The sequence below is a fragment of the Genypterus blacodes genome, unplaced genomic scaffold (assembly GCF_046128005.1).
Source record: "Genypterus blacodes isolate CSIRO-AG114 ecotype Tasmania unplaced genomic scaffold, CSIRO-AGI_Gbla_v1 ptg000112l_1, whole genome shotgun sequence".
NCBI lineage: Eukaryota > Metazoa > Chordata > Actinopteri > Ophidiiformes > Ophidiidae > Genypterus > Genypterus blacodes.
In genome coordinates, this window is record NW_027466916.1 from 642,385 (window position 1) to 667,432 (window position 25,048).

The following is a 25,048-nucleotide window of genomic DNA, read 5'->3' on the forward strand; positions in this document are numbered from 1 at the left end:
GCCGCTGGGCTTTGGAGTCTTTTGGAGCTGCGCGCACCGCAGACGCTCCATGTGCGGGGCGGGATGAGCGAACTACAGGCCCCGGCGCGGCAATGGCGCCTCCGCCGGATCACTGCGCATGTGCCTCTTTCCTTTTCCGTTATTTCAACTCGGGTCGTGCCAGAAAAAAAAACTTTATTCCCAATCCACGCGAGCCCCACGTCGGGAGGTTTGGTGAGCGGGGGTCCGGGGAGTCACCGCGGGGGTCTTTGAGGGGACTCCAGGCGGGGATGAGTCACAGTTTGGAGTGTTAAAAGTGGAAGAAGTGGCTTTTCCAGCAGAGCTCCAGTCTCTTGTTTGGTCTCTGGTCTCTGGCTCCAGTGAGAGAGCTGCACTCATTCACATGGAATTCCTGTGGAAGTGAGGGTCCTCAGTCGTGACCCCTAAGACCTCACAGTGCGGGAATGTTTTAGGTTTAATTGGAGAAATAAGGATGAAATGTCTGTTAAAGTGAGCTAGAAGGGCCTGGGAGAGAGAAAGAGGAAGAGGAGTTTTATTTCACAAGGATCCTTAAGCGTCATGTGTCTGCCAGGTCATGGTTTGATGATGAAATAATGTCAGCACAACACATTACAAAACACTCTTCAGGAACTCTTGTAACAAAGTGTCATGATGTGCACAGTTGTAGGGAATTATGCAGATATGTGACGAGTTTAAACAGTTTAAAGAGAATCCACAAGTGATGAGTGATAACAGGAGACGCAGGAGTGCATAGGAAGGGAAATGAGAGTTTATTAGCGGACAAAAAGAAGCATTAATACAGTGGAAAGTTGGGGTCTATCCTGTGGGCCCAGGCTGTGAGACCGCCGCAGATGTCTTTGGCGGTGATGTCGTCCACCTCAGAGCCGCTCATCTTCTCCAGAACCTGCACAGCCCTCTGGGAGTCGTTGCCCAGCTTACAGATCACAAACACTGATGGAAACCACAGAGAGAGAGAGAGAGAGAGAGAGAGAGAGAGAGAGAGAGAGAGAGAGAGAGAGAGAGAGAGAGAGAGAGAGAGAGAGAGAGAAACTTAAGATTGAAGGAAAAGCTCCAGCTACACAAACATAACATTAAGTGTAAATTAGAGTTATTATATTTATTTATTGATTCATTTTGGACTGAGATCATGTTAGAAAGTAAGAAAGAAGTTAGAAAGAAGCAAAACTCTAAAAAGCTCCAAACAGATAAACATAAAGGTATAGATGACGGAAAACTCAACGTGAATATTCAGGATAGACCAAAATAAAGAGGTGAATATTCCTTTCTTTAAAGCAGGCCATCTGCTCTGGTTGACCACACTTGTTTTGGAAAGGGGGGTCACCTAGCAACCCCCGTTACATCCTGTGTGTGTGTGTGTGTGGGGGGGGGGGGGGGGGGGGGGGCAGGCTGCCGTACGTGACCAACGTGGCTATGCACACGCGGGCTCCACATGTCTGTTCCGTGCTTCCCGTAACGTGTGTGTGTGTGTGTGTGTGACCTAAACGGCGGCGGTTTTCGACGCGTTACCTGGAAGCCTGCAACAGCTCGCCATCTGCTGCTTCACTTGGCCAATTCTCTCCTGGAGTAATCGGATATGTTCGCTCTTCCTCTTCTCCAGGCTGGAGAGGGGAATGTCTGGAAGCTGTATCAGGGGAATAATCACACACAACTGGGAAGAAGGGGAGGAGGGGAGGCGGCCTAATGAGAGCATAATGGACCTGTATTATGTAGAAGCAATTAAGATAAGGTGAGGTGATTTGGTGTTCTGATCACCGGAAGGATACTGAGGGAAGTGGGTAGGTGGCATATATCCACCTCCACTAGAGGGCGCACGTCCAGGAGGAGATGAGGCACAGCAGTGTCTAGAATGGATTTATAGTCCTGGAATTGAACAGAAAAGAGGCTTGAATGCACAGAGACGATCACATGAACACTTGAGATATCTGAGTTCCTTCATTCTTGTAAACACGGAAAGCCACAATGACCCCACAGCAAACGTCTTCAGATTGGCCCTGGAGGAGGAATGGTGAAAATCATAAAACGCTTTTCCTAAATCACTGGAGTAAAGAAAAGGGCTTGTGAGTGAACCCCCCCCTTGCACAATCTCTCTCCAGCGCAGCCCAATCAATCACGATCCTCATCTCATCTTAATGACTCAGCGGCCTTGAAAGCGCCAAATCCTGCAGCAATATAAACAGATGCAATCCAACCGCCAGCGCTCCCCTCTGCCAAACAGAACGTGTTATTCTTTCCCATAGAAAAATCCACAGGCACCATTTTAAGTCATTTCCCATTTGGGGCTGGGTCAGCGCGGCGATGTAATCAGTTTATGAATGCGCATGAAAACTGAGAAAATTGTGAGTAATCATACAATAAACATCACTAAATACAGGGAGGCACGCAACGGCAACGTGCTCTGGAGGAGTGTGTGTTCTGTACCTGCACCGTGATCCTCTGGTCGCTGGGGAGGAGGGCCAGTCTGCGGCACTGGAACACACGGAAAAATGAGGCAATAATAGAATTTTCCAGTGATTAGGGCATAATTGCACGTTCTCTCTTAAGTGTCAGGTTAAATTGCCAAATCCGGCCGATATCAGGAGCGCCGCTTATCGTTTCGAAGGGTAAATGTTTCGGTGAAAGCGGGCAAAGTTTTCTGGAAGGACGCTGATAAGTCGGGCCTGAAATAGCTAGAATCACATCTGGCTGCGTTCTCCTCGATTCATAGCACGATGTGACCCCTGAGCTGACCGGGCCTCCTATAGAGAGCTGCAAGGGGACGAGGACAACGATACATGGAGCTGCAGGACATAGGGACAAAGCGGGGACGGGTATAGATTATTGTCCCCTTGCAGCTGTCTAGTCTCCTCTCTTGTGACCGACCTTATCGGTGGCAGCAGAACCGCAGAAGGCCTCGTAGTCCACCAGCCGGGTCACTGTGGGGTTCTCCCCGCACACGGCGCAGCCCGCCTGCTTGGGCCGCAGCTTGATGGACATGAATCTGGTCCTTTCTGCGTCAAACATCATCAACCGCTGTCCACAGGAAGCTGACGCGTCCAGTCAAGGAAAAAGATCCGATCTCTGTCTCATTCAGACTTTGTTTTTGCATAGACAGCAGTGTGACACATCTGTGTCTGATGCAGAGGGGTGAGGCAGGAGACAGGACAGGGCAGGAGAACATGCTGCTGGGAGTCGAGACAACACAAGAAGGGCTAAGCACTGTGAGTGAATGAGCTCTTCACAGATCCACCTACATGACTCAGCAGAAACTCACGATGGAGGGTCTGTAAATGCGGGAGTTTTAGGAATGGAAAAAACCAAAGGATACAGCCTTGTCCAGAGGCGATCTTGAGGACTTCCAGCGCCTGAAAGCAGCCCATTATCCCTGGAACTGAACGACAAGCCGCAAACTTTTCCAGTCAGCTATCATTTACACAAACTGCCCCCCTTTACAAAGTGAACGGGCCTGAAGTGGACGACTCACCTACTCCCAACACGCCTCCGTCAGAACAGTTGGTCACCGTCTCCGGGGGCGGGGGCGCCGGGTAGAGACATCTGTAGCAGGGGCCTCCGCCGTAGTTATACACTGTCAGCTGCACGTAAGAGAGGACGAAGATCGCTGAGAGAAGCGACATCACAGAGGAAGTGATAGACCCCCCGTCTTGGCTTCAACTTACCTGTCCCTCCATTCTCAGGGCGCTTGCCGACACCAGGGGCTTGCCGGCGAGCACGCAGGCGTCGTTCACCAGGTAGCGAGTGGGAACGTTGTCCGAGCAGTCAGCCACGATGTCATACATGAGGGTCAAGAGGTCAAGGCGTCGTAGATTGACAGCGGTTGCAGATCACAAGTTCTGGGTTCAAAGCCCCATGTGGTGTGTTTGTGCGTGTGTTACAGGCGTGTGTGATGCTTTGGTAGGATACTGTTGAATGAGCTGCAGGGCGTTCTCTGAGGAGAGCTGGAGGTGGTATGGAACACACTCCACTGTGGAGTTCAACCTGCAGAGGTAAAGAACATTATTTCAGGTTCAAGTTTGGTGCTTTGTTGTGTCCGTGACGGTGCATTGAGTCGCTTCCAGAGGTGATTTACAGTCAGAGAAGTGGCTCCCTCATGTGGCGACGGCTGTACATTTTGAGTGCTGACCACCAAAAACAGCTAAATAACATGTTTACACAATATTTGCAGACGGAGGAGAAATATGCGACCAAACTTAGCCTGTGGTGAGACTGGACAGCGCCGCCTCACAGCACACAGCAACCAGAGAGTCACAGGAAGTGGACCAATACAAATTACCTGACACACTGAGCGTTTGGTAACATCACCAGAATAGTATCTTTTCCGTTTTGGCCGAAGTGAACATAAACACAATTTCCTTTTTGTCAGCTCAGTGATTCTTAATCCTGGTCCTCAACGAACGCTGAGGGATCAGGTTTGACAATCGCTTCATTATCTGATATCGATATCCGATAATGGAAAGTAACAAGCGCAGAGTCTGTACCTCCTGACGGCAGCTGCAGCCGACAGAGCCTTGGCCTGGCCCTGATTCTCCTCCCCGTGCAGCACCTGTCTGTGCAGGTTACTGAGCTCCACTTCATCGTAGTCCAGCAGGCCCAGGCGCCCTGAGGAAGACACACACGTATTAATTTAAAGATGACACTGATTGGCGTTTCAAACCCAATTAATGATCTTATTCAGGTTCAGAACCACCCACCGACGCCTGCCGCAGCCAGATACTGTGCCAGGGGGCAGCCCAGTCCTCCACAGCCCACCACCAGCACGGAGGTCTTGGATAAGTTCAGCTGACCTGTCAACAATCAAGGATTCACACAGAAACCTCTTTGTTTTCATTCAGAAAAAGGATCCAGTGGCGTGATGAAGAGGCCGTAACACAGCCTGTGCAGGGGGGCCGTTCCTCACCTCGCACACCCAGCTCGGGCAGAAGAAGCTGCCGACTGTAGCGCATGATGTCATCGTTGCAGAGGGCATCTTTGGCTGTGAGGGGGGTCAGGGGGGTCACTTTGTCCCGCAGCTCCAGCACAGACGTGTGGCTCTGTCACATCAACAACACAGGAACAGAAGCAGAAGAAGGTTTGACAGCTGCTTCAAGCCAAACAGAAGACAAAGGTGTAATAGTTTATGTTTATGATGACATTTGATGGTTTCTGAGGTTATAAGTGTTTCATTCAATCAGCAAAACTACTGTTATGGCAGATAGTGCAGTAGCATGTAGGCTACATTAGAAGCGAACCTGTTAATAGGTCGAAACAGGTCAATAAGCTTTTTCTGTAGTTGTTTAGTTGTTGTTTAGATAGTTTCATCTTTCCTACCTTTTCCAGTCGTGTCAGTTTATTCTTTAGCGCTGTAATCTCCTTCTCTTTCTCCGCGAGTCTAGCCTTCAGGTCGCTCACCTCCGCCTCCATCGCTGCTCAAACACGGAATATAAATCAAGATAACGAGATTTTTAATGTCTGTTTCTGCTGCGTTGTGATAGAATGTGTTGCTATGCAGCGCACTTCCGGGTTCACCACGTGAAACGACGTGCGACAGCTCCGGCGGGGGACGTCACGTTCGGGATCACGTGACTGGCGGAAATTGCCGAAGGTAGTTCGTGTGTGACTTCTCGGCAGACGAGTTAGCGAAGCTTTGTTTACTTAGCAAAGCTTTGTTTACTTATATTTTGGTTATTATCTGATAGAAAAATGTAGCGAAATGTACATTTGTAATTTATTTACAAAAGAGTGCGTTATGACCCCCTAGTTCTGCCCTGGAAAAGCTTTTCTTACATTTTAGCTAACTAAAGAATGTAAAGCTAGATACTGAGGTTCTTTTACGTGACTGTTATATGAAAGCTTTGGGCTTTGATTCATCTCACCGCATTGATTCGCTCACACAAATATGATTTAACTACAGGAAGAATGAGAGAAATCACCCAAAGTAACACTTAATAATGTGTGTGTGTGAGCCCTTTTATTTTCATTCTGTTATTTTATCAATAGTTTCAAAAACAACTTATGAGGTAAATACTGTGTGTTTTGTGGAGCGTGTGTGTGTGTGAGAGAGATTGAAAGTGTGTGAATGTTCGAATATCAAAGCGCTCGTGTGTCCTCTGTGACTGAACACTCGCACGCCACACACACACACACGCACACACACACACGCACGCACACACACACACACACACACACACACACACACACACACACACACACACACACACACACACACACACACACACACACACACACACACACACTCCCTCTCCTGTCAGCGTTGACGCGCCTCAGGTCCTCCCTCCTGCTCCCTCACATGATCCGTGAGCCTCCACAGAGCAGCGGGAGGAATGCGGAGAGGAGAAGCTCCAGCGATGGCTCAGCGGCGCCGCGGCCCCTCGGTGACGCGGCTCTGCTCCGCCGTGACCGTGTGGCTGTTACTCATCCAGTGCGTCTGTGGAGTTCCATGGACACAAGAGAAGGTAATCTCACAGCATTGGAGTGGGTTATCTTCATGTATTTCTATTTTATTCTAACGCAGTTGTTGTTTACTTTCCTCTGGGATCAAGTGAGAGCTGTCACATCTGAGTATGTTTCATTTGGAGCCCAATTTCCTGATTAGATTTGTCAGAGAAATGTTTTAATTACCGTAGAAACACGAATGTGGTAAAGCTAAACTGTTTGTGATTGTGTTGGAATGTGTGTGTGTGTGTGTCCTTTAATTGTGTTAGAGGTAATTGTGCTCTTACACTATACATGCGTTGATTTATCAGTTCTGATTTGATTTATTGATGTTATTTCCCACAATCCTCCCTGCTGTTTCTCTCCCGCTGTTGTGTAATCCCCCTGAAATGCACCTTTTGGCGTTTGTGTTCCCAATCCATGTTCTTCACCTCCTCTCTTTGCCTTGTTGCTATGGCAGCACTGTCTTCATCATTGATCCTCCAATTGCAGGTCTTGGTATTTATAGACCCCCCCCCCCCCCCTTGTTTAGCCCCATCTGAGTGCAGGGAGCCCCAGCTCTTGGTTGGACCGTACCACATAATTACGCCCTTCGCTCTGTGTGCCACGACGTAATTACAGAGCAGTTTGGTATAAGAGTGCAGGGCAGAGTGTCAACAGGTTGTTTCCAGAGCCGATAGGTTCCTGTTGCTGTTGTATTAAGCCGAGTGAAGGAATGTGTTCTCCTCTATTCTAAATCAAAAGGAGCTGGTTATGCCAGAACAGACAGGTTTCAGTTTTTCACTCTCGATCTGCCATTGAACATCAGCTCTTTCTCTTTTCCTCCCCTGTCTCGCTCTCTCTCTCTCCCCTGTTCTCCTCCTCCCCTTCAGTTTGTTACCGGGGCAACCAAGGCTCTCCACGTTAGACCACAGTTGAACTTTGAGACCGCACGAAAAGACAACACGTCAATACAGGGGGCGATCAATACATTAGATTGTCGTTGACCCTTACAGCTTTAAACATGGTTTGGGTCTGAAGATGTGGACTGAACTCCTGCTGCTTACGCTGCACAAAACAACTGTTCTGTTGTTGTTGTTGTTGTTTTTGTTATCATGTGTAAATGTGTGTGTTCCAGCTCTGAATCATTTTAATCACAGCCTATTCACGCTCGCTCGTCTCTCAGCCACACAGTTTGTGATGCGTTCCTGCAACGCCACAATTATTGACTTTGTAACAGAGGAACTTATTGTACTAATAATAAAGCTAACCACAAATTATCCTCCACTCAGCTGTTCTCATTGCGACGTAGAGAAATAAGATGATTGTGAAACGTTACTAATTTACTGGTTGTCCGCTCTGTGCCATCCTCCCTCGTTGCTCAATTTTGGAATGCGTCACAGATTCATTTCCTCTTCACGGTCAGGAGGAATGAGCTTGTGTTCACAGATCGCATCAGTGTCGCCCGTCACTGAACCATGATAATAAAACGTTTGCATCCCTTGTGTCAGACTTGCTGTATGTTGGATCATCTTATTCGCTTCTTCCTGTCGTGTTCAGCTCAGGCACACGGCCATCACGCTCACGCCAGAGGAGATCAGCAGCGCCCTGTCACACACTGACCTGGATGTGATGTGGCAGAGGGATCTAAAGCCCCTGCTGGTCACCAGGTACCCAGGCTCTCCAGGCAGTCTGGTCGTGCAGCAGGTGAGCTCAGCAGACACTCCAACACAAAATGCCCTTTAATTTCTGAGAATGAAGTGAAGAACAAACAAGGGTGTGTATCGTGTGTGTGTCATCTCGTCCCCCAGCATATCCAAACCAATCTCAGTTCCCTCGGGGCAGGCTGGGAGGTGGTAGCGGACCAGTTTCAGGACACGACCCCCTACGGCCCCCTGCCCTTCACCAACATCATCGCCACCCTCAACCCGTCCGCCAAGCGCCGCCTGGTCCTGGCCTGCCACTTCGACTCCAAGTACTACCCGCCCCAGTGGAGCGGGGAGTTTGTGGGAGCCACGGATTCAGCTGTTTCTTGCTCTATGATGCTGGAGCTGGCACGGGCGCTGGATGAGGAGCTGAAGGCTCAGAAGGTAACAGGCTCAGGCGTGGCTCTTCTGTGTGTTTAACCGGCTTTCTGGGAAGAATGTGGTGTGGGTGTGACCAGGGCTGACTGGAGTTGCCGTCAAGATGTTGTTGGTTTCACTTCTACAGGGAAATACTCACATACGGTCACATTTAATCTTAACAAACAGGATCACAATGTGGGTAACTGCAGTTTTTAGGCTATAACTTAACTGCTACTTCCATTATAGTAGAGTTTGTACTTTTACAAAGGAAGTACTTTGATATTTACTCCATTGCATTTATGTGATTCTGTAATTGGTTACTTGGCAGATTTCCATTTTACATTCAACCTGCGATACTCACATATTAACTCTTTCTTTCTTTGACTTTCTTTGACTTTACTTTTTACTTTTGTGTTAGGTTTGAATCTGGGTTTGCTGCTAAAAAGTTAACAAAAACAGTTTCAGTGACAGTTAAAGCTCAAATCCTTTGAAGCCGTCATGTGTTTACAAACAACAAGTGCAGCCAATTTAGTAGAGACACAAAGCTGAGTTGGTCTGAGGAAAGAAAATGCCTGAAACTGCAATAAAAGCTTTAATGCAGCTGCTAATTGCAGAATAAGGAGGTTTGGTATTCATAGAGCTCTTCTGCCCTTTTCCTTGTGATCAGGCTCAGTCTGTTGTGTGTTTGGACAGTGACAGGGCCTCTGACAGGGCTCAAACTCAGACACAGCAGTCTGTCACATGGGTCACTCTAGGTCGAGGAAACACACAGAATACAAATACATTAGCCTGAGTGGACTACACAACCAATATACAACCTGAGAAACATTTACATGTCATTTGGTGTCAATAACACTAGAGGGCAGCAAAGCACTTCTTTCCTGACCATGCCTGCCTCCCCCCACAGACCTCCAGTCCCGACCTGACCCTGCAGTTGATCTTCTTCGACGGAGAGGAGGCTCTCTTCCGGTGGAATGATGCCGACTCCCTGTACGGCTCTCGCCACATGGCCAAGAAGATGGCGGCGACCCCACACCCCGCTGGACCCAGAAACGCCAACCTTCTGCACGGCATCGTACGTCACATTCGCCCTTCTGTTAGGCGGCTGAGCTGGGACACAATCACATCGTATTTCATCATCTGGGGGCCTTGAGTGCCTTGATATTAAACATCATTCATCATCCAGTCTCCATAATATGAGATATTGAGTTTACATGAATGTATAGGACTCTGTATCACAGCAAAGAAGAGAACAGAGAGAACGATTAAGCAGAAAGTATCGTAAAGAATGATGATAATGAGTGTGTGTGTGTTCATTCGCCTCAAATCACCATAGGAGACATCTTCACGGTTTCTCACTCTGGTATCTCTCTTTCCCTTTTCCCCTCCGTCCTCCCTTTGTCTCCGTCTTCTCCTCCAGGACCTGTTTGTGTTGTTGGACCTGATCGGGGCTCCTAACCCTCGCTTCGGCAACCACTTCCCCAACACGTTATCCTGGCTCTCCAGACTGCAGAACATTGGTGAGTGATCACACACACACACACGCATACACACACACACGTACACACCTTCTTTTGCCTACCGTGTGGTTTGGGTTCATTCTGGACTAGGTGTTTGTCCTCTTTGTCTCTTCTCTAGACTGTTGACATGGTTGAACGTGCCACTGACACTAATAACTAGGGCATGACTCACATTTGGCTTCAGTGTAGACATTAGAGTATAATAGCAGGTCATTATGCGCTGAGGCCAATGCGGCCGTTTGTCACATTGTAGATAATCCGTCTTTACATTCTTCCTTTCTCCACCTTAAATCCCCAGAGCGCCGCCTGCACGCCACCAACCATCTTCAGGATCATCCTAGCGAAGCTCAGTACTTCTGGCCTAATGTACCTGTTGGCCTAGTACAAGACGACCACCTGCCATTCCTGGACAGAGGTAAATAGACAAAACAGACAGATTTACCCAATCAGGTGAGAGGGTGTGTCTGTTATCTTGATCCTTCTTCTTCTTCTGCCTCCCCCCGTCAGGTGTGCGTATCCTCCACCTCATCCCCTCCCCCTTCCCCTCCGTGTGGCACAAGTTCGAGGACAACGAGGAGAACCTGGACCGAGCCTCCATCGGGAACCTCAACAAAATCATGCAGGTCTTTGTTCTGGAGTACCTCAACGCCAGACCCCAGGTCCCTTCAAACCCTCAGAACGCCCCTTAAACTGACGCCCGCGCCATAGCATTCGGCCTGAAGCGCTCATCTGCATTTACTGCCATTCAAAACACAACTCACCTCATAAACACAAGTCTCTACATCAACCAGTACACTGTGAAAAACATTTTGTATAGAAAATGTGTTTTATTGTGATTAGATTGAAAATACATACAGAAACAGTGCAGCATCTAAAGGAGCTGGATATATGTTTAATTCTGGGTTAGAAATATATTAATTTGATAGAAATGCTACATATTTAAGGGCCACAAAGGGACATTTATATATAAAGTCTAGGAAATGACATGCAACATCAACACACAGGCCCCTGTGTGTGTGTGTGTGTGTGTGTCCTGCCACACTGCTCTCTTTATGTCAGCCTCTCAGCCTTTACACTGCCAGGAGACGACGTAGCATCCATACTGATGTGCAGGATCTGGTCTGGAACAACCTTTTAGTTTCTTAAGTTGCTCAGTTCTCTTTCCCAGGAAACATCAATGCACATCAAAGCATCGTTGGCCTAAAGTCGGAGATGATTTTAGGTTGGGTTACTGTCAAAACAGCAGTTGCTTGCGTTGTTGCAGCAACTTACAGAATCCAAGGCCTGCTTTGTCGTGCAGTTAATATACAAAACATGGCCACCCACGTGGTTCTTACCAAAGCATATGGGGACATGTGTGTGTGTGTGTGTGTGTGTGTGTGTGTGTGTGTGTGTGTGTTACAGCAGCAAATCTGTTGATTGTTTTCACACCAAACGGGTCAAGTCCAGGAAGTCGGTTTATAGACAAGAAACAACATCCTCACATCCTGTCATCTTAGATAGTGAATTGGAACATGTCCCTGCTCAGACGTGTCCCAGCCCCCTGTGTTTGCTTGTACACGTTATTATTAGTCTGATCTCAATGTAGGTAGGATAATATACAAATGCTGAAACTGGACTTCCTGTGTTTCCAGTTGTGAAATAAATGTTGGTTCAGAAAACAAAAGAGCTTGTCCTTGTTTCACTGTGAATGCTTTGAGAGATGTGGATAAAGACTTCAGTCAAACTCTGAGGCATTAATGTTAACTTTCACACAAGGAAATGTTCATATTTTCTGTAATCCTGAGTTAAAAGCCTAAGAGGAGCCACAACTGCTTTTCTGTGCCTTTCACGCCTGGTACTAAGGTCTCCTTTAAGCCTTTGGGGCCCTGTCATCCTGATCCGACCAAACACCCTCCCATCACTCCACTTCACCTCCACAACAATCCCGTCATTCATTTAATCCTATCAGGGAGGACCTCCCCCCCAAATTCCACAATACTTAAATCCCCTTCAATCCAGCTCACTCCCCTGAGAACCAAACATATGTTCAACTCCCCCCTAGTTAGTGTTTAGGATGCCTGGCAACAGAGTACACAGGTAACCACACTGCCTTAGAGGACATACGTGATGTTTCTCTATATTATAACCTCCATTTGAACTCTGTGAATTTAATGTATACAGCAGTAGGCAGTGATTTATAAAGTTTATAGAGGTAAGTTTCCTTATCTGACTTTCTTTATCATTTCAGCAGATTTCAGAAGCTCAACCCAGGCATCCCACTTGTCAGTCATTACCAGAATGACTCTATGCATACAACTGAGGCATAATTCAGAATGAACTGTAATCTAAAGAAAGGAGCCTAATGCACACTATACTGTATATTTGCTGGAGCCAAACAGGGACCAGCATGTTCAAACACGAAACAAAGGAGAAAGCAGAAGAAATCGTTGAGCACCACTATATTGCGCCTTCCAGTACTTTATTGCCTGGCAGTAAATTGATGTGTGTGCAGGTTTAATAACAGCCAAGCTTTAATCTGCAGCTGATTACAGTGCAGCGTGTGTCATGGAGTCCAGCTGTTCGTGGGAAGGCTGGGACTCTCCAAAAGGAGGGCGCATTTTAGGTACACTACGATAACTCAGCTCAGGTTACATTGATACCACAACGACTTTCATTTAACTTTCATTTCAAGAGGCCTAAACTCCTCCACAAAATCCAGTTACATTGTGTTATAGGATTCGTTATGTTTCCTTTATTAATCGTTGACTGTACAGATGTTTGGAACATGTGGATGGGCTGCAGGTTCAACAGGTTCGATCAAACGATTGCAATGAACCATCAGGCCAGCAGAGAGCGCATGTGAGTCACCCTCGGTTCTAAAGAAATAACGTTTTATGATATGTTATATAGAATAACGGAAGATATCATTGAAGAAGCTCATTTTCACCGATCATTTAAGTAAGGCTTTAACAGACTCATACTCATACTTGTTATTGTGGAAATGTGTTAAAAACGAACGATGAAATAAGATGTTTTAAAAAGTAACTTGTGATTTTTGAGAGAACCGCACCACTTACACCAAACGTTTCTTTATAGGGCAATCGTAACGTATTTAACAGTGCATTTTGCTCCGAGACAACGAAGTCTGTACAATCTATATTAAGTATACAGCCTACTCTAAATAGGATAACATTGTTTGATAGGCACATGCTTCAAATGAGGGCGGAGAACAACAGAAACTACATATATTATACGATGGCTTCAGGGACCCTCGTAAATTGTTACTTTCACGTAGAAATTGCCAATACTGGTTGCATTTGGTCAAATAAAACGATACAATAAAGGAGGGTAGGATTAAAGCTAAAAGAAAACACGTAAGTGGATAGAATGTTATAACTGGTTGTATATATTTAGAGTTGCAAACTACTATCTCTAAGATTCCCGTATTTGTCATTCGTCCGTCATCTGCCTAAAGTTCGTCATAACGATTTTCTCCGTAGTACGTGAAGGTAGCACAGCGCCTGTCTGGGCGGTGTGTGTGTGTGAGAGTGTGTGTTGAGCCTCCAGTCATGAGTGTGGAGTTATTCGGTGAGTGAACGCAAACGGATGAACAACACGGAGCGGGGGGAGAGAGAATATGACAGAGCAGCGTGTGTTTGCCCTCATCTAACAACCGGGACGCCGCCGAAGTTTGCCCCCTTTTCCCCCTTCAACACTGCGGTGGAGCGGAGAGCCATGGAGCCAATAACCAAGTGGACGCCGAAACAAGTGGTCGAGTGGATGAAAGGTAAATGGCGTGAAGAAGTCTGACGGGTTCGTGTGGCGACATCGGGACAGAAACTTCTACATTTCGCTGTTGTTGTCTTTATTCTGTCTGAAGTCGCCGCCGTGTCTCAGCTTGCAGCTTATCTCCCTCTGTAGTTTCGTAGATACTCCTCTTGTGTGACAGCATACCTCCCTGGAGCACATAAACAATGGCACCGCGTCTCTCTCACCCTCATTAAATATGTCAACAACCGGAGCGTTTGGCTCAACTCGTCGCGCCGCGTTTTTGCTGTAATGTGCTCGCTAAATCTCTAAAGTTTTCCCTCTCATAATTTTCTTTTTTGCAGTATTTCTCCGTCCTGCTCGCTTTGTGACAAGTATCTCTGCTGCTGCAACAATGCGAGTCATTATATCCTCCCTTGATTCAGAGCCAAAATCAACGAGTTTCCAGAGGTCCCGTGCCAGCAGATACTTAAAAGCCACTCTCAGTTTAGATCACAGATAAGTTTATGGGAAAACATTCACTTAAGTTTAAACAAAAGAGTTTTATTTTCAAACTAAGTACGGTACTATCAGCTGGACTGTAATGACTCAATCCATTACAAAACTCTCACTTTGAAAAGAAATCACAGTAAAAAGCCTCTAGTCGTTGTTATAAGTAGATGTAACCCTGATTTAGATCTGCTCACCATACCGATGCTCAGTTAAGGAACTTAAGAAAGGAGTTTGACTGATGATTAACTTCACCAGCAGGCTTCAGAAAGCCCCTCAAACCCCGTACCTGCCTGTGAAATGCGGCAGAGTGCTTTTTGATGACTTCACTGAGCTCAGTCACAGCATAGGTATGTGTAAGTGAGAGACACCAAATGGTATGAGAGGCACGGACGGACACAGTGTGACACAATGTGGACGTGAAGTGTGACTATGACGCAGCGAAAGGGAGGAATGGGTTGTTTATGTGTGTGTAAAGTTTGAAAACATCCCAAAACAGGACATTGATGACTTTCTTTTGGAGTTTGTTTTGTATATCCAATAAGTTTATTGACCTAAAAGCTCTTTCAGAATGAATTGGAACTCTGTAGTAATTGCTGATGGAGGCGAGCCTGCCAGTGCTTGTCTAATGTCCACAGTTGGGGGGCTAAAGGGGGATTGTTCTGGGTTTAGCCCCTGTGTGTCCAGTTAAAAAGATTCTGTCCAGGCCGAGCTTGGACCAAGGATTAGTTGTGTATACTGGCCCCATCGCTGTCGGCCCCTCTGAAAGCCTGACTCAGCGCTTGTCTGGCCCGGGTCTTATCCACTGGCTTTTGCAGAGGGAGCCGCGCAAAGATGACACAACGCAAATGACAATAGGGAGTTCATGGGAACGTGTCAAATGTCGGTTTCAAACCCAATCGCAGTTGACGGGCAGGAGATGTTGAACGCTCATCTTTCTTTTAAGCAGATAATTGGAAATCAGGCAATGTATGTAGATTTCAGTCTGTTAACAATGAGGTGCAGTCCACTGTGATTCATAAATACGACACTGTGCTTAATCGGCTTACAAGAGGAAGTACGGCAGGTGAGGAAATGCGCAGAAAGCCTACAGCGATTGTAAATAGATCAGTTAAAGGCTTGTAAATCAACTTGTAATCTCACATTCTAGGTCCTAGTGCACTATACCCACTTTGAAATTGATTTTGAATTAGATTAAAGACTTATTTCGCTTATAACACCTGGATCAAATGTACAGTCAGAGCTGGCCACTTTCAATAAAGTGTCTAGATACATTGATGCCATTTAAAGCGCTCATCACACTCCACTGATTGTTCTAACCTCCAGCTGTTCCGGCTCAGTCCGTGCTCAGTAGACGTTCTGGATGATAGCATCTCTATCTCTATACTATCTCCTAAGCTGACACAAAGTCCTCTGTGTTTTGGCAATGCTTGCTCGTTGTAACTTTGAAAGATTTGTTTTCATTCTGCAACATGAGGAAACGCCACACGCAGTGGTGTTTAGCATCTTTGTGATGAAGACGTGTGACTTCGAAGGCTTGAAGACGCCAGCTCCTTCAATAGAGAAGAAAGCCCTTTGTTTCCCTAATGAATGGCCGCTATAGACAACTGCAGCACAGCATGTCACCGCTGAGGTTGTAACCCTCCATGAGTAACTTGTGTAACCTTTTCGTACCAAAAGTGTGAAACCCTGCTTGTGATGTCATGTTGTCGTGCTGAAAACACTCATGCTGACCTGTTGGCACCATGCATAACGTGGCTACATTAAGTCACTGAAAGCTCTGTGCGTGGCTCCTGGCTCTGCTGTGCCTGGGGTTGTTTTCCTCTGCAGCAACAGGGCCTGCTTTTGTGTATTGAGGCAGTTGTTAATCACTTGCATTGTTTAAAGGAGATCAAGCAGTAGTTGGTGGCTGTTTATTGCCAGTGAAAGGGCTTTTAGTTCTTTCAATTGGAGCTCTGTTGTTTTTTTTTTTGTTTGCGGACTGAGGTCGCCCTGCAGCACCTCGGCTTCACCGCAGTAGGCTCAGCTCTCCCAGCTGGACCCGAGGTGTCGTGTGATTGGAATACCATATGTCACGAGCAGGGACAACTGAGCCTGAGGACATGTTGCACTCTCTTAATGATAGTGATGTGGGGGAAACAGTATATAGAGTATGTTTTAGTTACACAGATACGTAGACACAGTGACCCACATACCAAAGCTTGCAAAGTCAGACGTTATTGTGATTCGCTGCCTATCATCGTCTAAATTTAGTCCTGAATCCACTCGGGTAATGCTTCAGCTAAGAAAGGCTGGGCACCGTTGGGGGAATGTTTAGCTCCGGCTCGTCTCAGCAGTTTTTCACTTAACAAACTAGCTTCCTTTTTTTTTTTTCTACTCTCCACTTTTCCACCACCCTCCTGTGTAGCGCCACAAACACTGCCAAGTTTTAACAAGGCATCCCAACCATGCAAAGCTGCCTGACTACTGTTCCTTAAAAAGTCCAAACCGTGGGCTAACGTAACCCTCCACAGCACAGCACATCCTGGATACACTCCAGTGTTTGCTATAATTGAATACTGACTAATCAAATCAACAAAGGCTTCAGTGTGGAGTCGGATCACATATCAACCACCGTCAAACACTGGTTGAACACATGCTCACATGCCTCATAATATGAAGGGGGGGTTGTGTGTTAAAGTGGTACAACTGATGTCACACGGACACACGAAGGCCCGGCCGGGGTCACACCTCTTAAATAGCTCTAAGGTGTCAAGGAGGCCATTAGCTTGTCAGGTAGGTGACGAACAATGCGAGTGCTACGTTTTTGCTCCTCGCAAACGTCAGGATTCTAGCGCGCACGTGGCCGATGGCTTCACTGGCAGGCGTCTTTAGCAACCTTATCTGTGATGGTGATTGTGAGGTGTGGCCAGTGATGACCCTCTGATGGTTATCTGGCTATAAGGGAGACTTCCTAAAGTGGAGTGTGAACAGACGTAGTGCAGACCCCTCACCCTTATTTAAGGCTTCTGGTTTAGTGGAAGACTTAGAGCCGCTGCAGTTCTATGTTTGGATGACCTCCACCAGGATCATTAATCCATTTGGGCGAACAGGTGTTTAATCCATCTTAACATAGACCCTTAGTGTTGTACTACAGTAGAAGCCTTTACCCTCGTAGTGTAGCCTCGATTGTACGAGGAAGGAATGAGACTTTATTCCCTTTAAAGTCATTCTCACTTTAAACTACCTCTAAGTCCAAACTGCTCTTTTGTCCCTTGCCAGTTTTCGGTCATTCAACTTTTAAAGCTCACCTATTGTGTTCCATGGATGAGCAGATACCCATGTTACCTCTCCATAGAAAACTACCTTGAGAGTTCAGTGGCAGCGCTGAAAGAAGATTCTCCCAGGGGGGCGCCGGCTGAATGGGAGGGTCGTGGTTCAGTCCCTGTCGGCCCTGTCGTGGCCCGTTTCTCACACTGCCTGGTGTCTCTGCCTCATAGCCTGAGGAGCGCCACCATATGGGGAGTTGTGGAGAAATCATTAATGGTTAATGTCACTGTTGTGATCAGGAGTCTGAGTTTAAATGGTGGACAAAGCTGAATTCACAGCTAAATGAGTCTCTGACTGTGTTTGTTAAGTGATGTGTGCGACACGTTAACAGAGAGACTATTCAGTACACCAGAAATCAGTTTTTATTTGCATGTGTGGCCAACAGTTCTCTGACATTTCAACAGGATACAACGTGTAACGTCCAGGCCAGTCTGCTTTTCATTCAAATCTCAAATGTGCATTGCAAATCTCCCAGATGATCAGGCTTAGTCCGACTTGTAGGCTATTTGGCTCCATTCTGCTTTCCGAGCACTGGACTGTGAAGCACGGTGCTTAAGCCATGGGAACAAAAAGCTCCAACCTGAGGTGGAAACGCAGGTCACACGCTGACCAGCTTCTCATGCTGGGATGTTAAGTGTGTGTGCATGCCCACACTGGGCTTTATGAGTTTGAATGTCATGGCAGTGCCTGGAGGCCGACTCTCAAAGTCACAGGAATGACAATTTTACAATATATTAAAGCCTCTGACTGCAGACCGGGCCAGAGCTCAGAGCTGTGCTTGCTGAGTGACTCATGTTGGTGCAGGGAAGCGAAAGGAAGTGTGTGGCATCGTTGATATTGCTATCAAAGCACCACTAATGGAGTTATGCTCAAATAACCACAGAAAATGATAGGAATGCAGTCAACTATGCTCTTAACTATGAAACTAAAGCCATTAGCATCATTAGTCAAGAGTCAAAACATGGCACCAATGTCCTTCTTAGCACTTGGAGCCACCAGTTGCTTTAAACCGTGATGGCGTCTCTTGCTGATCAAACACACCAGCTTACAGTGTAATAATGAAATGTCATGTCTTTATAATTGGAAAGTGATTAATAGTTTGAACTCAGTTCTGGGTTCAGCTGGGCACTCTCCTCTGGATCAGAGCCAAAGCAGAGGCTGTGTCAAACATGTTCAGACTTGTCCAAATTTTCCATTTTGCCAGCAGAGACTGAGAGGTTGAATTCCTTCATCTGAATATTCCCACAGTTCAAAATAAACCCTTTACCGACTCACAACTATTGGTCAGATTGGACTTCGGACCACGGCCTTGGTGTCACGTTAGTCAGCATCCAGGCCGTATCTCTCCATGCTTGTGTGTTGTGTGTTCTCTGGCCTGTGACTGTCTTGGGTGTCTGTCAGCTCTCTTGTTTGACCGGCTACATTAGGGATTGCTGATAGACGAGACAGCTGTAATAGCCCAGTCGGTGTTTCCATTGATGGGTGCATTGATGAGCCCCCAGGGCCGCCATCACAATGCCCTGATCCTACGGCTGTGGTGTCTACGGGTGGTGACAAGATGGATGGGTCCAAGCTTTTGTTTTAGCCGTAATACCAAAAACACCTGGAAGATTAAAGGAAAGCTCCACTCCGTCTGTGTGTGTGTGTGTGTGTGTGTGTTTGTGCGGGTTTGCTTACAGTTCTACACGGCGCACAGCACACAACGTCTCATATTACTCGATTACGGTGGAGGTCATAAAGCTGATAAGGTGACAGAGCGGTGCCAAGCTTCTGTTTTCACAGGGATTATAGTTGAATGTCACCCACAGACTTCACAGAAGATTCCACAAACACACAGAGCAGAGAAGTCATCACACGTGTAAACAAAGCAGCAACAGGCAGCTCATTGACACGGCCTTTAATAACCTTAAGAATCTGATGTGTGTGAAATCTAATGGGATCCAGGTCAACAGCGAGGGATCCACCCTGACGTGCTTTGTTATACCGGAATTTGTTGTTTAATGAGTCAATCATCTGCAGGCCTCTTTCTTCCCCCGGAGGCTGATCTCCACAAATCTCACCTCATGCTCCGGTTTAGAGCGGAAAAACAGCAGTTGGCCCTTTTAAGTTTCAGACAACACATGTTTGCTCTCTTGATCTGGACTCAATAGGCGTCACAAAAGGACATGGGTTGGAAATGTGTGTTCTGAAAGGTCACACGTTTGGATTATAAAAGCCCGTCGACACCTGAATTTGTTTAAGCAGGGAGTGGCGACTCCTTATTGACAAAGATTGCAGATCTGAAGCGGGACTCATGGGAGATTCTGTCTATCCTGCACTGTTTTCATTTGGCTCTCACCTGCGCTTTTTTCTGTTTGCGTGTCACGTCCCATTTTTAGACGCTTCCTACCCACAATCAATTCTCACGTGTCGTAACGGGACTGTCCCTTTCTTCATCCCTCATGGCCATAAGGGAGACACCACAACAGGTGCTGACGGGTGTGCAAATAAACCTCTGCAGACATAATGTGGTGGGAAAGGTCTGTGTGTGTGTGTGTGTGTGTGTGTGGTTTGTGTCCATGGTCTCTGTCTCTAATAGATCAAATCTAGCACTTGTGTAAAACTTTTTGGTGACAAGATATGGCTTGCTCATACTTTGAAAGTGAAGATGACTCATCCTCCCCAATCCACACACACACACACACACCTCACCTCTCACAGCGAGGAGAACTGGATCAACTGCCCACAACCTGTAGGCTGCATGGTGACGTCGAACTATGTGGGAAAGCCATTACCTCGCACATTCTCCCAGTGTTTGTTTTGATCAGACTTCTTCTCTTTCTGGCCTGTGTTTGTGTGTGTGTGTGTGTGTGTGTGTGTGTGTGTGTGTGTGTGTGTGTGTTTGTTGTTTCTCTTGGTTCTTCACAGAGGAGTAGAGCAGGGTAATGATGCTCTCAATCTTTTTGACCCCCGACTCCTCCTCTCCTGACCTGGACACAAGCCAGCTATAAATCTTGTGGATGCACTCCCAGCGTCTTCTCCTCCTCCTCTCCTCCTCCTCCTCTCTTCTCCTCTCTTCTCCTCTCTTCTCCTCCTCCTCTCCACTCCTCTCCTCAACCACTTCAGCCAAATTATTTACCCCACTACCACCGCCAGGAAATTCTACTCGCTTCCCAGCGTCGCTATAGCAACCCCGGACTTTGTTTACAGCTCCAGCCGATGCTTCATCTTTTTGTTGCCAGCCGCCGGTGCTCCCCTGCTGGGTTTTAGCCGGGCTGGAATGCAGGCAGCTTCAGTTCAGATACGTGCCTGGACATCACCCGGCGTGGGTCAGGGATGAACTCGCTGCCGGTCTTCCTGTAGTAGATCTTCCGTGAGGCTTGTCCGTGAAAACTCTCTGCTCTCTCAGCCAGACTGTTCCACAGGATTTGAGGTTTCACTGTCTGGGAGATTAATGGCATTTAGCAGGATTTTATCCCAAAAATGCTTACGGGGATTAGAAACAGGCGCTGTGGTTAACTTTGTGTACCACATGGGAGAATTTTAACCAGCTACACTTGAACTAAAGTTCATTTCTTTCTACAATCAGTGACACACTTTCAGGACAACATACTAGCACAAATGACATGATTACTGTGATTGCTGGAAGTGGACTTACTCAGCTCTGTGTCTCAGCTTATTTGGCTACACCTGTTGTTTATAAACAATTGGCTGCCTCAAAGGGTTTGAGCTTTAGCTGTCACTCAAACAGCTTGAAACCTCTTCATTCTTTCTGGTACAGAAACCTTTCAGACTTTTTTGAGGCCTTGAGGCTTCAATCTTTCAGGCCTTTCTTTGGCAATTGTAATCACATACCATTTTCTTCAGGAAATGTATTTTGAGTCTTAAATGTGAGCCTTTTTATGAAAATTCTCCCAAATACATTGGTTTGTCTGCTGAACAACGCCGTTCCCACGGTATTGTGATCTGTTTTTCTGACTAACTCGATGCGTGGGACACATTTCCTCCCTCAAACTGTGTTTGTCTTTATTGTGGTTTTCCTCGGTGGCTATTATGGCTGTTGTTAAATTGGTCTGTAATCAGTAGGCGGGGCCACCTTGTTCATACACCATATATGTAACGGGATGAAACCGCTAAACTTATACTTCCCTATTTTCTAACTGTTTGTTTATCCGTGGCTACGACTTTGAACCCAGGCTGAAGTTCTAATGGGGGTTGTCACCTCTTAAAAGTGGCAATTTTCCTTCCCTGTCCCTGTCTTTGGGCCTTTTTATCTCCGTCTCTCGTCTCTGCGCCTTTGAACGGCAGCCTTTAATTACAGTTTCTTCTCAGGGAAGGGATGTATAGGTTGTAGCAAAGCGGGAGTTACAGGAGCCCTGTTGACACACAAACATGGCTATCCATTAAGTATCGTCTTCAGCAGGGATCCTCGGGGGGCCACACAGACAGAGGGTCCGCATCACCTGTCAGCGCAACACTTGCCCCGCGATCAAACCGAGGAAAACACCGGGTCATTCCCAAGTTCCGAAAGTGATAGTCTCCATTGTGTTCTGCACTTTCGAGACACAAAAGGCTGCGGCTATCTTGGGACGCTTGTCAACAGGCGGAACCGCAACAATATGAACATTGGAGGGGCCCGGAAAAAGGAAAGACCGCGGTGGGTGGAGGAACAAGAAGGGACTCGGGTGGGTGACGTAGGGGGAGGAGGGGTGCTGGGGACATTTTTTCGTGGTCCTTTGTTGCTTTCTTTAGCTGGTGTTTATGCGGTTGGAGGAGTGATGATGTTTACGTTGGCCTGACAGGTTATTGCACCAGCCGCTGCTCCAACACACAAGAAGCCCCTACACTCACACCTGCACACAGTTCCTGCTGCTCATACTAGTTTATGTTTAGGCTGCTAATATCGTTTAAGGTGAAGTTATGTGATTGAACTTTGAACGACGCTTGAGGTTGCCGGCTCCTTGAGTGCGTAACAACTTGTTTCCATTGCCAGTTTTGGGGGAATCAACAATCAAATAGGCTTGAATCTGTCTTAGTTACTCGTGAACAGAAAGCTCAGGCCACAACAAGAGAAGTTGCCATCAGTTTGTCACTCATAATGTCTTAGAATTCTTAATAAATTGTTTCATTTGCGTCGTTGCTTTCCCGCATGTGTAGCTACATCCGTTACTTTCTTCCATTGAGCAATGTTTCAGGGTGATTTGAGAGTTCGATGACACATTTTTCCGTAACTTCTAATTACGCACAATGCTTGTTGATTGAAATGACTCTACAACATGTGAATCACAGAAAAGATCATATGTTTACTTGAGTCACCATCCCAAACGTCTTATCTGGGTTTCTCACTGTTATGACACGAGCTGGGCGGCTTTACTGGCACCTGGATGAAACATTTTTGGAACAAAGCGTCTGTAATATTCGGAGAATGCTGGTGTGCGAGGAAGGCGTGGGCACTGTGGCGGAATTGTAGAACCAAACGGTAAACAACGGTAACAGATGACGGGCTGTGTGCTTGTTGTTGAGAAACTGCATTTGTGAGAAGTCTAACCACAGAACGCACAGTGTCAGGTGTGACCCTGACAACCGGTTGTTCCATATTTTCACACCCATAACTCCCGCGACAACTGTTGCTTGCTGACTAATGTGCCTGTGGCGGTCTGCTTCATCGTCTCTCGTCTTCTTGCTTCATCTTGTTTTTCTCCTCTCTCCTGATCTGCTCGTCATGTGTCCGGCCGTGCGGCAGCAGATTCCTCTCATAACCTCAGCGCTGACCTTCATCACCTCACTTCTCACCTTCCTCCTCCCAGTCAATACAAACAAAACCGCCCCAACCCGCAACACCTAAAGCTCCTTAACCTGCATCGGTATCATGCGGTGTGACCGGGTTCATGTACTGCCAGAGGTGAGGCTTAACCGAGCCCAGCGGCAGGAAGTCGTAGCTGCTGATGCGCATCAACCAAGTCAGCCTTCTGAACTTTGACCCACCCTCCTCTCTTCTCCCATCAGTCATCATCCATCACCCCATATGAGACAGAGCCGCTTTTGTCAGCCCGCTGGGGTAGACGGAGAGCTCAGCTGCTTTCTCTCACTTAGGAAGCGACCACTCTGGAAACGTCACAGCCATTTTGTAGCTGCCTGTGTTAAACATTAGGGGTACATGAAGTGAAGCGCTCTTTGTTAGCCGAAGGAAGCGCTGATAAGATTATGAGGTGGGAGTGCGGGGTCAGGGCCGGGGATAAACGCTGTCCTAGAAAGAAACAGAGATCATCTGCGTCCAGCGTCGTCTCAGCGCTGCCAGAAGTCAAAGTCCACTATCTTCATTTTCTTAAAACAACTGAGACAATGTGTGTTCAGCTCCTACAGATATAGTCTAGAAACATAAGATAACGTTGACGCCTGGCCGAGAAAAGGGGAACATTGTAGCCTGAATATCCAGTGGATTTAATCCCTTTGAGTTTCTGGACTTTGAGAAGGACAATTCTGTTTGAGTTGCTTGTATTTTTACTTGAATCTTTCTCAGTTTGATGGTTTCTCTGTTGTTACTGCCCGCGTTTTGTTTTGTAATGTATCTGCTGACTTTTTAATCTTTGTGAAACTTATCCTGCTGCTCATCTTTGTCCACGACTTCCTCTGTTGAAAGGCTGTAACATTCTGTATCAGCTGAGGACAACAACAACATGTACGTAGGGTGCGACGTAGCGCACCAGAGTGTAACCCAGCTCCCAGTTCCCAGTTCCCACTGGACGTGCCTGACCACTTTGTGTACAGGCTTTGTTGCCGTCCTGTGAAGTCATGCATCGGAGGGTAGCTTAGCCGTCACCGAGAGGTTTGTCTCTCTTTCTAATTACAGCACAGGCCAGGCCCGAGCAGAGGCCATTGTGCCCGAGCGCTGTGAATACCCACAATGGATCCGCTGAGAGGAGAACAATGAGTGAAATTCCTGACCGTTCCCCACAGGTTCAGAGGCCGAGCTGAGGAACCAAAGACAGTGGAGTTACAGTGGCATTTTGCTATTCTACACCCAGTAGCCTTTCCACAGGCCAGCCCAGTGGGGATAGTGGCCTGTATCTGTGTTTGTGTGTGACCACCTCCTATTGGGAACACAGGGAGGGGGCGAGAGATGGGGGAGGTGAGAAGGAAAGAGCTTTTTTTTCTTCTTTTTCTAATGGAATCAAACCCCAAGAGAGAGTTTGTGAACCATATAACGTAACGAGCCACCGAGGGTCACATTGGAAGCGTCGTTGATCAAATCCTATCTATTGGTCCAACGGATGGGAATTGTTGAGATAATGACAGGAATAGCCAAGTCTTTTGCGAGGGGAGAGGGGGTCTGTTGTTTAGATTGCCAAAAATGTGTGCTTGCTTACACAGCCTTTAAGTAGGCTGCAGAGCCCCAAGGACTCCAACCGGGTCCACAGATCCACTTGGACGGGCCAAACAAGTATCTGTTCTTCCTGCGTTCCCAGCTGTCCACAAATATGCCTCTGTTTGTGTGTGTGTCTGTGTGTG

General features: G+C 47.0%; 3 protein-coding genes across 3 annotated transcripts in view; 2 read left to right on the forward strand and 1 right to left on the reverse strand.

Annotated features, from left to right (window-relative positions):
* Window positions 1-750: 750 nt before the first annotated feature.
* On the reverse strand, window positions 751-5,645 carry mocs3 (molybdenum cofactor synthesis 3). The gene is made up of 13 exons (XM_076161788.1): window positions 5,323-5,645; window positions 4,913-5,045; window positions 4,707-4,799; window positions 4,494-4,614; window positions 3,915-3,993; window positions 3,675-3,788; window positions 3,482-3,590; window positions 3,326-3,388; window positions 2,881-3,044; window positions 2,440-2,487; window positions 1,785-1,881; window positions 1,528-1,635; window positions 751-951 (listed from the first exon to the last, which is right to left on the reverse strand). The coding sequence occupies exons 1-13, from the start codon at window positions 5,413-5,415 to the stop codon at window positions 794-796; spliced, it is 1,380 nt and encodes a 459-aa protein (XP_076017903.1). The 5' UTR covers window positions 5,416-5,645; the 3' UTR covers window positions 751-793.
* Window positions 5,646-6,296: 651 nt separating this feature from the next.
* qpct (glutaminyl-peptide cyclotransferase) lies at window positions 6,297-11,239 on the forward strand. Its single transcript, XM_076161696.1, has 7 exons — window positions 6,297-6,467; window positions 7,987-8,133; window positions 8,238-8,516; window positions 9,400-9,567; window positions 9,913-10,012; window positions 10,311-10,427; window positions 10,520-11,239. Exons 1-7 carry the CDS (start codon window positions 6,336-6,338, stop codon window positions 10,699-10,701), a joined length of 1,125 nt encoding a protein of 374 aa, XP_076017811.1. The 5' UTR covers window positions 6,297-6,335; the 3' UTR covers window positions 10,702-11,239.
* A 2,289-nt stretch (window positions 11,240-13,528) lies between these two features.
* The window catches only part of cnksr3 (cnksr family member 3), a 29,890-nt gene continuing 18,370 nt past the window's right edge, over window positions 13,529-25,048 (forward strand). Inside the window, exon 1 of the mRNA XM_076161595.1 lies at window positions 13,529-13,781. Within this exon, the coding sequence (XP_076017710.1) occupies window positions 13,601-13,781 (181 nt within the window). The 5' untranslated portion in view covers window positions 13,529-13,600. The remainder of the gene's footprint in view (window positions 13,782-25,048) is intronic.

Excerpts from the sequence above, each read along its gene's own strand:
- mocs3 (XM_076161788.1), bottom strand. The coding sequence starts at position 5,415 with ATGGAGGCGGAGGTGAGCGACCTGAAGGCTAGACTCGCGGAGAAAGAG. Across the intron at positions 3,389-3,481 it reads CGGAGGCGTGTTGGGAGTAG|TTCCAGGGATAATGGGCTGC; the intron begins GTGAGTCGTCCA and ends CTTGTCGTTCAG. Across the intron at positions 1,636-1,784 it reads CCACCTACCCACTTCCCTCA|ACATTCCCCTCTCCAGCCTG; the intron begins GTATCCTTCCGG and ends TACAGCTTCCAG.
- qpct (XM_076161696.1), top strand. The coding sequence starts at position 6,336 with ATGCGGAGAGGAGAAGCTCCAGCGATGGCTCAGCGGCGCCGCGGCCCC. Across the intron at positions 6,468-7,986 it reads TTCCATGGACACAAGAGAAG|CTCAGGCACACGGCCATCAC; the intron begins GTAATCTCACAG and ends TGTCGTGTTCAG. Across the intron at positions 8,134-8,237 it reads GCAGTCTGGTCGTGCAGCAG|CATATCCAAACCAATCTCAG; the intron begins GTGAGCTCAGCA and ends CTCGTCCCCCAG.